At 41.1% G+C, this 17,445-nt stretch overlaps 1 protein-coding gene across 1 annotated transcript in view; it reads left to right on the top strand.

Annotated features, from left to right (window-relative positions):
• The window catches only part of LOC123970128 (dual specificity testis-specific protein kinase 2-like), an 18,582-nt gene extending 2,309 nt beyond the window's left edge, over positions 1-16,273 (top strand). Inside the window, exons 3-11 of the mRNA XM_046048013.1 lie at positions 5,257-5,378; positions 7,227-7,275; positions 10,232-10,378; positions 10,934-11,016; positions 11,159-11,249; positions 12,505-12,588; positions 12,831-12,917; positions 13,030-13,123; positions 13,489-16,273. Of these exons, the coding sequence (XP_045903969.1) occupies positions 5,257-5,378; positions 7,227-7,275; positions 10,232-10,378; positions 10,934-11,016; positions 11,159-11,249; positions 12,505-12,588; positions 12,831-12,917; positions 13,030-13,123; positions 13,489-14,699 (1,968 nt within the window). The 3' untranslated portion in view covers positions 14,700-16,273. The remainder of the gene's footprint in view (positions 1-5,256; positions 5,379-7,226; positions 7,276-10,231; positions 10,379-10,933; positions 11,017-11,158; positions 11,250-12,504; positions 12,589-12,830; positions 12,918-13,029; positions 13,124-13,488) is intronic.
• Positions 16,274-17,445: the final 1,172 nt, after the last annotated feature.

The following is a 17,445-nucleotide window of genomic DNA, read 5'->3' as shown; positions in this document are numbered from 1 at the left end:
GCTTGTACACTTTTTTCTACCACATCTTTTCCTTCCCTTCGCCTCTCTATTAATGTGCTTGGACACAGAGCTCTGTGAACAGCCAGCCTCTTTAGCAATGACCTTTTGTGTCTTGCCCTCCTTGTGCAAGGTGTCAATGGTCGTCTTTTGGACAGCTGTCGAGTCAGCGGTCTTCCCCATGATTGTGTAGCCTACAGAACTAGACTGAGAGACCATTTAAAGGCCTTTGCAGGTGTTTTGAGTTAATTAGCTGATTAGAGTGTGGCACCAGGTGTCTTCAATATTGAACCTTTTCACAATATTCAAATTTTCTGAGATCCTGATTTTGGGGTTTTCATTAGTTGTCAGTTATAATCATCAAAATTAAAAGGAATGAACACTTGAAATATATCAGTCTGTGTGGAATGAATGTATACTTTATACAAGTTTCACTTTTTGAATGGAATTACTGAAATAAATCAACGTTTTGATGATATTCTAATTATATAACCAGCACCTGTACTAGAAGACGTTTCGTCCCTCATCCAAAGGACTTCTTCAGTTCTGGCTGACTGGCAGGGAAACTCAGCTATTTAACCTCAGTGGGGTCGTTGGCCGGGTCATCGATACCGCTGGTTCGTTAGTGTTCCTGGTTGCTGTAACGACAGTCGTTACGGTCGTTAGAGCCACCACTTATCTCCCACTTACAAGGCTGTCCTTTCATCACTTCCCAGGAAACTAAACAAAAAACGTAACCTTTCAGTCTTGGCCTCCGGTAGTCCTAACGACCATAACGTCGTTATAACATTCAGTACATTATTTAAATGTTATGAATACGTTTGGGAACATCCTGTGGTTTAATACTCAGGTGCTTAAAGTCCAGTGTGTAATGTTTCTGAGGATCTGTTGATAGAATTACAATATAAGATCCGTAACTATGTTCCCGGTGGTGTATAAAGACCTGACATGATGAACCGTTTATTACCTTAGAATGAGACATTTCTCTCTATATAACCGCAGCTGCGCCACCATGTTTCTACAGTATCCCAAAACGGACAAACAGCGCTGCAGTGCGCGTTTCGTTTGCAAATAAGTTTTGTATCGGAGAAATTTATTTTGGTCCTGAAAAGCTGGTAAACGCGGCTTCGGTTCAGCTGGATATGTTCCTCTCACCAGCTTAGCAACATAGACTGGAGCAAGAGTTTCAGAGTGGTGAGTAATTCATTGTTTTATAACTTATTATACTGTCACAACTTGGTTAGCTGGTAAAGACTCTCACCTTGAAACAGGGCTGGGCAATAAAACAATGATAATTATTGCAAAATAATTTTCCTCAATAACAATATAATAAATGTTCAATATATCTTCTATAAATATTTGGTTTAATTCATTTGAATCACGAACAAATTAGCATTTAATTTTTCTATTAAAAATATTTATTTTGTTGAAAAAAAGAGGCCTGAAAAAAGATGAACTAATCATATTTGTTGAAAAGATAATAGTTTTGAATGTTCCACCTCAGATTTGTTTAGTGATCCTCTGTTTGGCATCAAGTGTTTGTCCCATTCTGACCATAAAGAAAAGTTTAAAGTTTAAAGAGAAACCTCTTGCAAATGATAAAAAATGGCCGACTTCCTGTTAGGTTTAGGGTACGGCTCCAAGAGGTTTATTTTTAAACACAGCGGCATGCCCTGTGTCCCTCTCTCCATGTTTTTGTCTGCTTTGCTGATTTTCTCCATCAGTAGTAGGCCTACATTTTATAATGTCCCCAAAAAGACACAGAACTTGTCTTCTGGATTTTTCCACCAGCGATTCCGTTTACAGCAGCAGCCGCGGCATCTGGAGGAGGCGTTTTAAGCAGTGCCTAAAGTGGGCCGGCACCTCGACATTTTACACGTACCGGGACATTTTCTTGCGTACCGGGACTGCCGGTCCTCTCCAGATCAGGTTCTCTGGGCGCTACGTGACGCTCACCTGTTCCCGTTCTCGCCTGCCTGCTAATCTCTGTCGGCGCAGAGAGACGAGCTGAAGCTGAAGACGAGAGAGAAGTGCTGAATGTAGCTCATCGGTGTCACTTTTCGTGAACCGACCAATCACAGCCTGGATGGGGCGGGACATTTAAAGATATTGACAGATAGGTGTCATTTACACGCTGGGGACGCTGGGGACAGGTCAGAATCTGAATGTCTCCCTCACTTTTTGAAAGCTTTTGTTAAAAATGTTCTGAAAAACGTCAACAAGAACAAATGAAACAATGCACAATAAGAAAACATGCAATGCAACTGAAAAATAGAAGAAACAAATGTTCATTGTCCTAAAGCTGATTACTGAATTATATTCCATTATATTTTGAATTGTCACCTGCAACCTTAATTATGTTTCCCTTCATGTAAATAAAGACATTTGCACCATAAATTGGTGCAGAAAATGTCTCCAGAATGCCGTAAATTAAGTGTTTAATGCTCAAAGTCCCCCACTGATATATTTCAGCATCAAATATTTATTCAAAATACTGTTAAAATATCTTCTCGTCTTGTTCTCGTGACTCCAAATGTGCCGTCACGCCCCTAATCTGAGCCCTTATGTCTTCACCACTTTACAGCACAAAGTGACGTCCCATCAGCAAACTTTTGAAATGTTGAACTCGTCGTTCTGCACGAATGTTCATGATTATGACAAGTTGGTACTTGGCATTAACAAATCAGAGACTAATGACCATGTAGAGCTTTTTTTTTTGCGCAATAATTTAATGAATGATTGGCTGACTATCCAAACCTGATGACCTGTCCATCGTCAACCGCTTATCCTGCGTACAGGGTCGCTGGGGGGCTGGAGCCAATCCCAGCTGACATCGGGCGAAAGGCGGGGTCCATCCTGGATAGGTCGCCAGTCCATCGCAGGGACACACATAGACAAACAACCAGCCGCACTCACACCTAAGGAGAATTTAGGTAGCTAACGGATAAGGAATCCGCACTGGTGTGTTCGCTGTCGCTTTACTTGGTCCGTGCTTGTAAAATATCCACCGTGTCCGCTACTTGTAACGTAATAGATAACAACTGTGTCTGCAAATTGCTAAAATGGCTCACTAAATATACCTGCCCAAGTAAAGTCTATGTGTGGGAAACATTGGGCCCAGTTGGCTCAGTTAGTCCTGTTAGTCTGTGTAGGATGTAACAAAAGGCAGAGGAAGATCGTTTCCCACTGCACTGCTGTTGGACCGATCCTCATTGAGTGAGCACCAATCAGTAATAATGAATCAGAATCAAGTATCAAAATCACAGTTTGTTAGATTTATTATTACTGTTAAAATCTGCCTACTGTTTGTCTGTTCGCTCTGCCGGGCCAGGCCTCAGGTATGGCCCAGTGGATTTGTGCAGATCATGAAGAGTGATGGGAAATCCAGAAAGCCTATTAGTGCTATGCTATTAATACACACACACACATGCACTCCAACACACAGACACAGATGCATGCACTTGCAGCTCCACACACTTTGCAGGCACAAATTACAGTAAATGACCCATCTAGTCACACAGACCTACTGTACGTGCAGCTTCACATGTTCTGTGACCCTGTGTTTCTGCTGGACAGTGTACAGGTCGAACCAGTTTTAACAAGTGGAAACTAGCCTAGTCCTAGCCCTGCAAAAACCATCGGGGTGTTTCTAGACTTTCCAGAATTAAAGAAATCATTAATAACAGCTAACCTATATATATATATATATAAACCTATATCATACTATACCCAGTGCTGTAAATTATGTTACTTTAATGAACCTGGAAACAAATGTTATCACTTAAAGTGGTTATTTTATGCTCATTTTCAGGTTCCTCATCTTATTTAGAGGTTGTACCAGAGCAGGTTTCCATGGTTATATATTTGTCATACTGCTCATTGCTGCAGCTCCTCTTTTCAGCCTGTGTTGGAGGCTTCGTTTTATCTATGGAGTGATACATCTTGTCTCTACATGATCTTTGTTGGGAGTTGCACATGCGCAGCACCTAGTCAAGGTCTACGAGCCAATCAGAAGCAGAGAAGGGCGGGTCCTGAAAAGCTAGTAAACACAGCTCGGGTTCAGCCGTACGGAAACTGAAACTCTCGCTCCAGTCCGTGTTGCCGACCGGCTCGGCAACATGGACTGGAGCGAGAGTTTCAGAGCGGTGAGTTATTAATCTGTATCCATAAAGTTTTAACTGAGCTCTGTCTCTACATCACAGGAACAACTTTATGTCCACTGACTGCCTGGAGGGTAGCTAGTGTTTGGAAGGGAGAGGAGAGCTGTGTGCTGCAGCTCGCTGTTTCTGAGGGCGTGTCGGAGTCGCCGCTTGGCGAGCGTTATGACACATATTTTCATTGTGACGTCACAAGAAAGGGAAGTAAAGGCTGGATTACAAACGAGCTGTTTTCAGGCAGTTCAGAGTTTTCTGTGGGAGATGGGAACTCCCTTTGGGCTGGACTTCACTTTGCAAACCTGTTACATGCACAAAAAAGGTAAATAACTCAATAAAGGAGAGGGGAAAAGGCAAAAAGCAGAATATGAGCTCTTTAATGACTTTCATTGACTGCCAGGATGATGTGTTCATACAGTGTTATAGTTTTACAAAATTCTGTTGTCCAAATTAAAGGTTCTAAGCAAATTAACATAATTTTCTGAAGTAAATGCTTCAGTGCTCAAACACAGACCCACACAGTGTTGATACAGAACTAAAGACTAAAGATTTTATTCTCATCAAGTTTCAAATTACTAGAGTTAAAACAAAGGCCAAGACTTCATATGAAATAATAAACTCTGTATTGATGTAAAAGTGGATCTCTACAATAACTAATCCCCAATTTCACTGCTCATGCCTAAACACCTGTGTTAGCTGACAATTACAATAAATATGAAATGACATAGTTATAATGAAATGAATAGGTTGGGCTCTCAGCTCTCAGCTAGCATCAGATAGCTCATTTTAAGTGACATTAACCAGCTGCGCTGCGAGTGATGCAGACAGACAAGACGTTCAACTAACTAACAATGTTAGGAAATGGTACGGTCCGTTTTAGGGGTGTCTGAAATCGTTTTTCAAGATTCTTGAATATAAGGCATGAGTACGGGAAATATATTGTAATATTTACAAATACAGGTAAGAAAGACCCTGAACTGTTGGTTCTGATGTTTCATTGTAGACATCGCTCGATGGAAATTCTGCAGACATCGCCCAACCCTACTCATGGTTCTCTCTGTGTGACTTGCTCTCTCAGTGGAAACCTTCTCTGATTGTTTTTCAGGTGCAGCATCGGATCACAGGGCAGGTGATGGCGCTGAAAATGAACACACTGGCCAGCAACAAAGCTAACATGCTACGAGAAGTGCAACTCATGAACAGGCTTTGCCACCCCAATATCCTCAGGTAGGTACTATTGTGTATCTGAAAACACACTTCCACTGTCGGTGTATGTAATGCATTGTGTTGCCAAGTGAACTTAGATCAATATACTTAATATAGTGTCAGTGTTGTGTACCTCTGTCAGGGAGTATCCCCTCTGTGCAAAGCAAGTCAGTATGCTTTCATTGTAATTCACCTTCTGTCTCAGCAGTCAGTAAACATTAGTCTGGTTTTCGTGAAAATCACGTGATGAGTGTCACACAGCGCTGACTTCCTGTTGCCAGTGTGTGGCGCTACCACTATGAATGAATATCTGTTTGGGCGGGAAAGTTATCAAGCACGTAAAGTTTGTACAGATTTGAGCAGGTGAAGTGAAGTCACGACGACTTCCTGTTTCACAGCGTAGCATGGACCTTTGCCGCTACGCCACGGATACGCCGACGAATGAAAACTCGCACGCTTTACAACATGACATCATCAATGTGTTAAGGGTTGAAGTTGATATAACCAACCTGCAAGAAGGGGTTCATCACAGCATAAAAGTAGTCACTTCCTGTTGTTCCTATGACTACGAGTGAATATTGGCTTGTAGATGCGTTCAGGGCGCGACTCTTATCAAGCGCGTGAAGTTTGGTGCCGACGTGAGCATGTAGACTGAAGTTACAACAACTTCCTGTTTCATGGCGAATCATCGATTTTGGACACCACACCACGGTCACGCCGTTCCACGAAAACTCACCGTTTGTACAACTTTTTATTGTCAGTGGGATTGGACTGCACAGCGTAAATTTGAAGACGATCGGACTAATTCTCTAGGAGGAGTTCATTAAAATACGGAGTAATAAACTTTTGTACAGCTTTTAATCATCTGGATTTAGAAGAACGTAAATCGCAAAAAAATGAAATCCAAAATGGACTAAAAAAATTCCTGTTGGGTGTCAGGCATCGCTTCAAGAGACTGGACTTGATGCACGTACCACAGAAATCTCATACATGTATGTGAAACTTTGGCAGGCAGCTGCTCTGTAGGGGGCGCTAGCGAGCCATTTTGCCACGCCCATGAGCGAAAACCATAAAATATGAAACTTTCCGCCCCGCCTGACGTGTGTGCAGAGTTTGGTGAGTTTTTGAGCATGTTTAGGCCCCGAAAATTGAGATTACTTTGCAGAAAAAATACATTATTGCTTCAGTTCCAGTAGGGAACTCTAAATAGTACAATTACCAATGACCATAAAAGGAAATAGTGTATTTATTGTGTGTGCCTGCCAAAAAATACTACTACTACCAATAAAACCATACATTATTACTCATGACATTCAATGAAAATCATGATTAACAAGGCAAAATATTACCTTACACATAATCTGCCACAAAGACTACTTTCAAAGTAGCATATTCACATCTAGTTTATGCCTTTACCAGTACTCTTTAATTCTTTCCAAAGAACGCCACGAAAAACTATTTTCCAGCCACCATCTGTGACGCGGTGACCCAGAGGAAACACTGCTGTTGAATGCAGCTAATACTAACATGACTGAAGAGATTTCACACTAGCAAAAAAACACGAGCAAAATTACAGAATGGACTATTATGATCGCAAAATTACAAGTAGATAGGAACATATATGAAGAATACAGATGTGGGGGCATCATTCAGGAGAGGAGAGGCTGAATCTCTTCGGGGACGATGGATCCAGATGCAAAACGTCTGGAGAGAAACACCGACAGCCAGGAGAGAGAGAGAGATGAGTCCCAGTATTCTCACCAGCAGGACCAACATGGACTATAATTATTAGGCTCCATGAAGGGGCTTTGAAAGGCTAGAATATGACCAACAGAATTTTTAAAATCTGGTTTCTTTACATCCCTCCAGGTTTCTTGGGGTTTGTGTGCACGAAGGTCAACTCCACGCTCTGACTGAGGTAAAACCATTACTACTATCTCTTTTCTTTGTTTTCCTTGTTTTTCCACTTTGAGTGTCCCTCTTTCATTCTCATTGGCCTTTCCCATTTCTCCATCACCCTGTTTCAGTCATTCATACATTCGTAGGATAAAATGAGTGAAACACGACATGGCAAACGATTTCATGTTGTAATGAGTAAAGAACAATCATAAATGCAGCTGTCAAATAGACAATGGAATTTTGGAGAAATTGGGGGTGTGAATGCCGGCTGCTGAAGGCTGATGCTAAACTGGATTGCTAACCTTAAACTTTGAATAATTTTGCAGTTTTCTATCTTATACAGGCATTTCATGCAAGTTCTCATTTCAGCCTCTGTCTGAAACAAGCTGATGCTCCTGTCTTTTTGAGGCCCCATAAAGAAATTTTGACCGAAGTTTTATATGGCCGGCAATATAGCCTGTCACTCTTGTCCTTTGGAAGGGCACCGAGCCAAATCTATCCGTCCATGTGAGGAAACCGAACAAGATTTTCCACATTTCTGGTGTAAAATGATGCATGAAGAGTTTAAGGTGAGACTCGGCAGACAGAAACATAAATGTTGAGATTTTGGGCTACTTTGCTTCCTTAACGTGCTTCTAAAATATACATTTAGTAGTTCAGTTTACTTCAGTTTTGTCTCTGTGCGTATGTGGATTTCGCTTAAAAGTTAGCGTTCTGCCGTAACAAGTCCAGTCGCTGACGCTGTCTGCAGCATATGATCCCCGGTACCGTTGCTGTACAATGCTGTTGGATCCAGATATGGTCATTTCCTTTGTACATGCAACCAATCGTGAAAGTACAGAGGCGGATTTAAGCTAAACTTGAAATCTGATTTCTAGCATCGATTTCTGACAACGTGATTGGTTTAGATGCATCACGTGACACTTCCTGGTTTAGCTTTCCGCGGGTGTTTTCTGTGTAATTGTGTCTGTTCAGACTCATTTATTAGTTCTAATGTGTTTTAAATGTTAGATATTGTTAAGGATTTGAATCTGTAAATATTGATTTTCAATGTGTAGAATTCTATGATACACATCTTTACATGCCGTTTTCTCAAAACAAGTTTTTCCTCATACTCTGAGCCAAAAATCTCCACTTCAGTAGCACTTACATACTCCAAATTATATTCTGAAGGTTCTTATAGTGGGGTTTCTTAATATATCATTCATGGAACAATATGGAACATTTTATCCCTTAAAACAGGTTGAAAATTGTTTTTTTTCATGCCTGTTGACAGTATTTTTTGATTTATGAAATATTCAAACGAGAAATCTAAAACCCCCTCTGTAAAAACTTTTGTGTATAATGAAATGAAACACCTGACTTAATCCAGTGTTCAGATTTTTGTTGTTGAAATTGATGCAAATTAGCGCATATTTAATTACATACTGCCTCATTTGCATATTTAAACATAATATTTCAGAAAAGGGATCTCCACTCTGATGATGATGTCACACACTCTACCTCACACAATACACACCGAAAAAAGCAGAAAATTAAAACAGTGACAATGAAAAAAAACTATAGAACGTATCAAAAAGCTGATTATATCTTTAATAAATGAACTTCTTCTGACCAATTTAAAGTTTAAATAAAGTCTGTAGTATGAAAGTAGTAGTATGCCCGACTAATGACAATCCAAAGTGGAAAGAAAAGGATTTGAAACTTTGCTCCATTCACTTGCATGGGAAAATCTTCCTAAAAAAACCTTGAATATTTTGGATAGAAGCATCGAGCTGCACAGTTTGGTGTTTAAAAGGAGTTTCTACGTCAAACTGTGGGACTAGTCAGGTGCCAAAACAAACGTAAAAATACATGTTTTTGTAGAACAACATAGGCTGTGAATCCTGACTCAGCATTCACAACCAATTAGCAGCATCCAAAGAAGGTTAAAGGGCAACTGGACTTGGTTGAAGATACTGGAAGATGTTTCGTCCCTCATCCAAGGGACTTTCTATTCTGTAGTTACTATAAACAAATACAGACTAAGCATGAGACCAGTTTTTTTGTTGCATGGATCAATAACGAGCTGGGACTGTTACTGAATGTAACAGGGGAAGAAGACAGACTGGGAGTTGTTGCAAAGTAAACAGCGACATGCACAGTACAAGTGTTGGCAGATGAGTGTTATTTGCACGGTACAGACTATTTAAAAAAAAAAAATGATGTCAAAAACCCGGTCGTGTTTCTGCTTTGCAAGACCCAATCAGAGAGCCGTGAGCGGCTGCGTCATCGTCTCTAAAGTCCTCCGTTTGGGCCGGTCTTCACTAAAACGCCCTCCAGAGGAGCAAAAAACACAGGGATGTTGTGTTTGTTGACCTGGATGACTGAGAATCTTCACAGAAAATTAGCCGTATGTATCTGTATATTATGTCCCCGTGCAGCGTGGAGAACAGCTGATAGTGTAGCAGGGATCCAAAGTATTCTCCTCTCTGGTTGGACATTTAATAAACTCTCTGTTTTTGGGGAGATCGTGGCTAAGATTACCTTTAGTTAAAGTCACAGTGGACAATAACTAAGGAGTCTGCTCATTGGCCTGCCATGACCAGTATGAACAACACAAAGTAGAAATAATTACACTTGCTGGAAAAAGTTTCCAGATCTCAGGAGAACAGTGCTGTCCCATTGTTACACCAGCCACTGTGTAAAAACAGATACTCGCACCTCTCATTGTGCCTTAGAGCTCTGCGTCGTGATCCGCTCTGAAGAGTCGGAAGCCAGTATTGTTCTAAGTCCGGTATGAGATGAGAAGAGTGGAGTTATTTCCCTTGAGCTCTACTGTGGGAAGATGGCGCTGGGTGCTGCAGCAGAACACTGAATTTACAAACACAACCGTGTGCACACTGATTCAACCATCTGCTGCGCCATCTTGAATAATATATAGAGAATATTCCGAAATAGGTACTAACGGCTGGCCGATCTCCCTCTTTCTGTAGTATATAAACGGAGGAAACCTGGAGCAGCTGCTGGACGGTGATCTGTACCTGTCGTGGGGCGTCAGGATCGGTCTGTCTCTGGATATTGCCCTCGGGCTGCAGTACCTGCACAGCAAGGGCATATTTCACAGAGACCTCACCTCCAAGGTAAAGCATATAAGATGCATAGTATAGATCCTGAGGGCTTCATCAGCTATGTTCACCAGGGCTGGGAAGCTAACCACTCAACGCCTTCATAAACTGTACATAGTACTGCTGCTACTTTCAAAACTTAAGGAACTCCAAACGCCCTGTAAAGCTCCAACTTGACATTTCCTCCACTTCACGTAGGAAAGGCAAAATAGGGAAGCGATGGAACGTAATCACAATACTTGAGCTGTTTAGTCTTCAGCGTCGGAGTAGGTTCCCAGCGCTGATGTAACCTTGTCAGCAAGTCCAGCTGTTAGATGATGCTCAAGGCGCAATGGAAAGTTTACAGCTAACATTTTGTAGCCTGAACAACAGTTAAGAGCAGAGGCCTCATGTTACAGAACGATTTATTAGATCACAACCTGGACAAATAAAACCAAATCTATGTGCCGTGGATAGAGTGCAGGGAGAAAATTGTTCCTGTACTTTAGAGGTGGTTTGTAAATTTATAGTTGGCGCATTTGTACCAATATTTGTTTGCATATCTGATGTCCCTCCTGCTGTCCTGTGCAGAACTGTCTGGTTCGCTGTGATAACGGCATGTTCACTGCTGTGGTAGGAGATTTCGGCTTGGCAGAGAAGATCCCTGATTACAGGTAAAACACAAAGCCAGTATAAATAACTGAGGTTATTTATGGTTGGGGTCAAAGGTCAGTGTGGCCTATATCAGACTGTGTTTTGTGCACTACGTCAATCAAGTACTGCACTGGAGATGAATTCAGTCTTTCATTATTGCAGTGATGGTTTGGGTAAACAGCCTCTGGCCATCGTGGGCTCCCCCTACTGGATGGCCCCTGAAGTTCTGAGAGGAGAGCTGTACAATGAGAAGGTAACCCTGTTCATCTTTGGTACTGCACAGCTCGCAGAAACGCCTACTGGAGTACTGTTCAGTATTACAACACTATGTAACTTTAGAAATTACAAATGAAAAGCTTAATGATGAGGTAAAACACAATCTTTGGTCACTTCAGTACACTCAGGTTCCAGTAGCTTGTGGTGGCTAATGTTAGCTAATTAGCAAACTTACATATATATAACAGCAGTATCTCTTGATGTAAATCAAAAGCTAAACACAGAACTTCTCCTGTGAGAAATTACATAACTCTAATGCCTTGTTTTTGTTGTCTTCATCATCATCTTATAAGCAAACAAACGTACTGTCACAGTATTTTATAAACAGTTTGCTGACGATGGAAAGTAGGTCTGATGTTAATGACATGTGACATAAAATCCTGTTTAAAAACTGCACCACAGAAAATATAGTTTTATTTTTTAACACAGACACGCTTACTGTTTTATTTATTTATTTTATTTTCATTTTAATTTATTTTTTTAACACACACAAACACACACTTACAGTTTTATTTATTTATTTTATTTTAATATAGTTTTATTTTTTTTAACACACACACACATACTGTTATTTATTTAATTTAAATTTTTAATATATTTAAATTTTTCTAACACAAACACACACTCTTACTGTTTTATTTATTTATTTTATTTTAATGTTTATTATATTTTTTTTTTTTTTAACACACACAAACACACTTACAGTTTTATTTGTTTTATTTTAATTTTTAATATATTTTAATTTTACTAACACAAATACACACAATTACTGTTTTATTTATTTACCTTATTTTTAATGTATTTTTATTTTTTAACACACACACACTATTTTTTTATTTTAATTTTTATTATATTTTAATTAATTTTTTTTACATACACACACTAACAGTTTTATTTATTTATTTTATTTTTTTTAACACACACACGCATACTGTTTTATTTATTTATATTTCAGTTTTTAATATATTTAAATTTTTCTAACACAAACACACACACGCTTTAATTGCTTTACACTTTAATTACTTGTTTAATGAAATGTATGGGGTTGATTGTTCTTATGTAGTTTGTATGATGCTTTGGCAATATTGTTGTTACACATTCATGCTGAACCTGAAATTAGTTCAACTCTGAGAGTATTGTAAATAGTACCTGCAGCATTAACCCAAAACTAGTAGTGTTGGTACCCAAAAAGGTTCAGAACTGAAGTGACTCACTTCCGCTCCTCTGCTCAGGTGGATGTGTTCGCGTACGGCATCATCCTGTGTGAGATTATCGCCCGCATCGAAGCTGACCCTGACTTCTTACCCAGGACAGAGGTAGGAGTCTGCCACAGGTCGCTGTTGTGTGTGTGTGTTAAACTGTTAAAATGGTATAATTATTTACTTACTTACATACGCAGTGATTTTTATTTAAAGCTAGAGTAGGCAGCGTTGGACGAACTAACAATTTGGACCGATTGAAATACAGTCAGAGCGCTGGGTTCATTGACACAAAAAATGTTTCTCAAATAAACTGCCTACCTTAATATTTATTAATATTTGTGACACTGTGTGTGTAGGACTTTGGTCTGGACGTGGATGCTTTTGAGAACATGGTTGGGGATTGTCCCGCTGCTTTCTTTAGCCTCGCTGTCACCTGCTGTAATGTAAGTACACGCCGACTGTCTAACTTGTCATAGCCCATCACGGACTCTGTGAGGCTATGTGTGTCTTTGTTGACAGCATGTTGTGTTTCATTGATGCTTGTGTTGTTTTCAGATGAGTGCAGAGGGTCGCCCCCCGTTCTCTGACATTGTTTTGACACTGGAGGGCATGGAGAGAGAAGAAGACAGAGAGAATCCCATTGCACTCGGTAAAAAGATTGAAAAAAATTCCTTCTATGAGTGTTTGTTTTTTTACAGCAGTGTCAGTTTGGTTGCTCACGCAGGGCTCGATTGTCTTTTTCTTGATTACTCTGACCCCATCTTTGATCTAAAGCGTCAGCGTAGTGTTGGAGGAGGGATGGGGGTGAAATCCTTCATGGGGATAAAATAGATCAAGGTCAATATTCAGATTAGCAAGGCGCGGCGCCGCAAGTTTATTTGTATAATGTAGAGAAATTATTATACATTTAAAAAGTAGCAAATAAAAAGGTTAATTTACCCGATTAACCTATTTGTTCAGCCGTAATTCATAATTTTCCACCTCACTCACGTCTTCCCTCCTTCCCTTGCTCAGAGCCAGTGACGGTGGACGTCAGCCCGTATCGGCGGCGCAGCTCTCCGTGTCATCCCGGTGACCGCAGCCAGCAACGCCAAGGCTTGGCGAGGAGCCAGTCGGACATGATACCCCCGGCAACCCTGACCCCTCCTCTCCTTGGGACCCCTGCACGGGTCAACCCCTTCTCTCTAAGACAAGACCTGAACGGGGGGCGGTGCAAACTCTTAGACACACCCAGCAAGTCTGTCATCTCCCTGACCTTCACCCTCCCGGCACTTTGTGACCCGTGTGCCTCCCCGCCGCACCTTCTCAGGGGGATGCTGGGGTCACGAGCGCCGCCAAGGAGATGCCAGTCCCTACCCTGTACCCCGGAGCTCAGCCGGACTGCAGCCCTGCCAAGGGACACGGAGGGGAAGGAGGAGGAAAAGGACGAGGACGTCAGAGTGGCAGTGATTAAAGATGGGACTTGGGATGATGTGGAGGGCGGCGTGAGGAAGAAGACAGGGGTGACGGCAAAGCTGCACGAGAGGCTGCAGACAGAACACGTGGAGATGAGTGAGAAGCGAGAGGAGGACGGGATAGGAGAGGATTTGGGTCTTCCTGTGGAGCTGGAGATGGTTTCTCTGGAGCGGTTAGTGGAGGAGGAGGAGGAGGAGGAGGAGGAGGAGAGTGTTTGTCCAACAGAACCCATGGACTGTACCAAGTCTCCAGAGTCAGCAGAGGGAATCTTGGACTCTACAGCTGGAAGACCCCTGCTTACCTCCACTTCCTCCTCCTCCTTACGCACTAATGGCTGGAGACTGCCCATCTCCAACGGACCGCCCTCCTTGCCTCCTTTGCCACGACTGGACAACAACAACAGCTCAGCTCACGTGATTGGCCATCAGGTACAGTGGGGTGGAGGAGGGCGGGCTAACGGTTACAGTGGAGCCCGCGTTCTGTCCTCTGACCCTGGCGGTCCCTCTGAGCAGGATGAGGTAATGTCCTGTCCGGGCTGCTGTCTGGTGGGTCTGAGTTTCCCCTCTGCGCCCTACCGAAGGGCTTCGTTACCACGGCAGCGGCCCTACCGGAACCTCAATGGTACCATAACGGGTGGCGGCGCTTCCTCATCAACAACCCCCGGCACAGCGACCAAAGCTCTACTGCGTCGCAGCGCAAATGGACTAGTAGTGTCTGGGCCCTCTGTGCCATGTGAGCCTGGCCGCTCCCTCCCGGGGGCCCAGACATAACCTGCACGGAGGGGATCTGGTTTTGAACTTGTCATGCACCAGCACTAAATGTCAGTAGAGAAACTTAGCAGCACTAAATGTTGCTGTGCCACTACTGAGAACCCATAAATGACCCCAGCGTCTGAGATGCGTCCTTAATTCTGTGCAGTTGCAGCATCCAGTAGTAGCTGGTGATTAGAGAGCCAGCTGGTGGGCGGGAGGATTAAGCCCAACAAATCACTATGATAGTGAAGAACGTGCTGGTGTAAAGTGGCTAAAGCAGGCAGAAACAGCTAGGGTTCAAACAAAGTGGTTAAACAACACATTACTGCCGCTGAAATGGTGCTGATCCAAACAGGCTCACAGTGATGCACTGAACCACGCCACAGGGAACTCAGTCTGCACTCAACTGTGCTGGTTTCACACAACATGTGACTGATTAAACACATTTAAACAGACTTTTTTTTTATTACAACTCGGGTCTTATTTTCGCAGTTATGGTCGTAGTCACTAATAACAACATTACTGACAAGTTAAATGCTGAGATCTGTGGACACGGTGACACTATAAAGACGTCACATGTGGCAACACACAGGTTAGTCAAACTGACTGGTAGGGAAAAAAGACATGGACTGTAAAAAACTGTCCATTATAAACACGTGTCACAGTTTACAGTCTGACTTCCTGCTGTTACTTTTGTTATATTTAGCCAAAACTGCAAAAAATAAGACCCAAAATTATAATAAACGAGGGATAACCTTTAATATGTACAGTACTTTTTTGGTAACGGTGGCGGAAGAACATTTTGTAAAGCATTGTCCCTCCCATAAAAAAAAAAAAAAGCTTTTGACTCGCATGGCGGCGCTGGTAGAGCCACTCTGCAGGCCGCTGCACTGTTAAGACCAGGTTCTGTATGGAGTGAACAGAAAATGACAGTGTGGCTGTAGCTACATAACCATATGAAAAAACGCTGTTTTTGATTCTATTTAATTGATTAACAGTAGCTACATGGGGACTATTTCTAAAATGAATAAAGATGATTTTCTTCCTACAGTTTTTATAGCAGTTGACCTGAATGAGTGTGTGAATGAGTGTGTGTGTGCGTGAGAGAGTGATGTATGTTGCTCTGGGGAACTTAAAGTCTTTTGCACTTACGTTTGGAGCACTTTGCAGTAAGACACCAGGCAAAAGCTAGATGGTGCTTTATTTTAATCTGTGTTACCACTGTTTTGTAAATATATGTGTGCATCTTGCCCAACAAACTGCACAGCTTTCATCCTTTGACCTCGGTTCCTCCTCACATGTATCCTCTGTGTGTGTACATGTACATTTCATTACGCTGTTGTAACTTAAAAAGTGGTATGTGATGCAGGTATGAATATTTATTGGACAGATCATTCCACACACTGTGTGTGTATGTGCTTTTGAGCGAACTGTACAGAAGAGCGATGGATACCCACAGGATCAAAAGTTTTCACGTCATTTCCGATGTTAAACCGTGGTTCTCACTTCATTTCTACTTTTGTTCTGTTCTTCTATACAGCTAGAAACCTGCTTGCAATAATCTGATAATAAACAAATATGGTTGTGCATAACGCTCTGTGCTGTGTACCCTTTTTTAACATTTACTAAATGGTTTAAAGTGAAAGACATTGGGGCTGAGCTGTGCATATACTGTGCATACCTATGCAGTCTTTTTAAACATTTCATAACATTTGATCAAAATAGGAACAATACAGGTAAAAAATATATGGATAAATAGGTTAAAACTTTATAGTTATTTATATGATTTAAGTTGATTAAAAAATAAAGCTCTAATAAATAAACAGTATACGTAGTATCATGAAATATAGTTTTGCCATTCTGGTTTTCATAGTAAGGGGGTTTTACTGGAGTTTACTTTTATTCATAATAGAAGATTTTATTTAAAAACCTTTTGAAGTGACATGGAATAAAAGAGTCTTTGGAAGAAATGCTGCTATGAAATAAACATGTTGAAATAAATGATAAAATATTGTTTTATAATGAGTTGAGTTTTATTAATTCAGTAAATGATTAACCAATATATTGGTTTGTTCACATTTATCCTGTGATGTCTGTTGCGTTAACGCTACTTAATGAAGGCAGCATCAAACATATGGAACGATCATTAAAGGCTCTAAGGGACTCGCCAACATTTTGCATCATAAACACATTAATTGGCAGTTGCTTCATGTTGCACTCAACTTCGGCAATCATAATTAATCAATATTAATGCTAAATAACTTGCATTAAATTCACCACACTTAAAAGAGGGGAAACAATAGTTCATACACACAAAGCACGTAAACAACTTCTTTATAAAAGGAAGATTTATTACTACACACACAACTAACAACTACTAAACACACAAATAGTGAATAAATGCAATGACTACAACAATGAACAATTAATAAATGAATGAATGATGCCGTAAATACAGCGACAGAAAAAGACTGAATGAGCGCCATCGAATACCTGTGATTGTTGGCCAGGTGTACTAAACAAGAGATCACCACGTGGGTGACAAGTTTTATTGTTAACTAGTAAAATAACTTAAATACAACATTCAGCAGCTGAGTTGGGAAACACAAGTGATACTTAAGCAATATAATTTCTATACAGACAGCACTAAGCAATGTACTGTGGACAGAAGTAACACATCAGTTTAAGTGTACGCTACGTGTAAAATATTTTCACAGCTTTGGCTCTGTTTGAAACAGAATAGTTGCCTCGCTGCCGTAACGGA

Source organism: Micropterus dolomieu, linkage group LG04 (assembly GCF_021292245.1).
Source record: "Micropterus dolomieu isolate WLL.071019.BEF.003 ecotype Adirondacks linkage group LG04, ASM2129224v1, whole genome shotgun sequence".
NCBI lineage: Eukaryota > Metazoa > Chordata > Actinopteri > Centrarchiformes > Centrarchidae > Micropterus > Micropterus dolomieu.
Note: the sequence above shows the minus strand (reverse complement) of the source record. Positions and strands in the feature narration are given on the sequence as shown.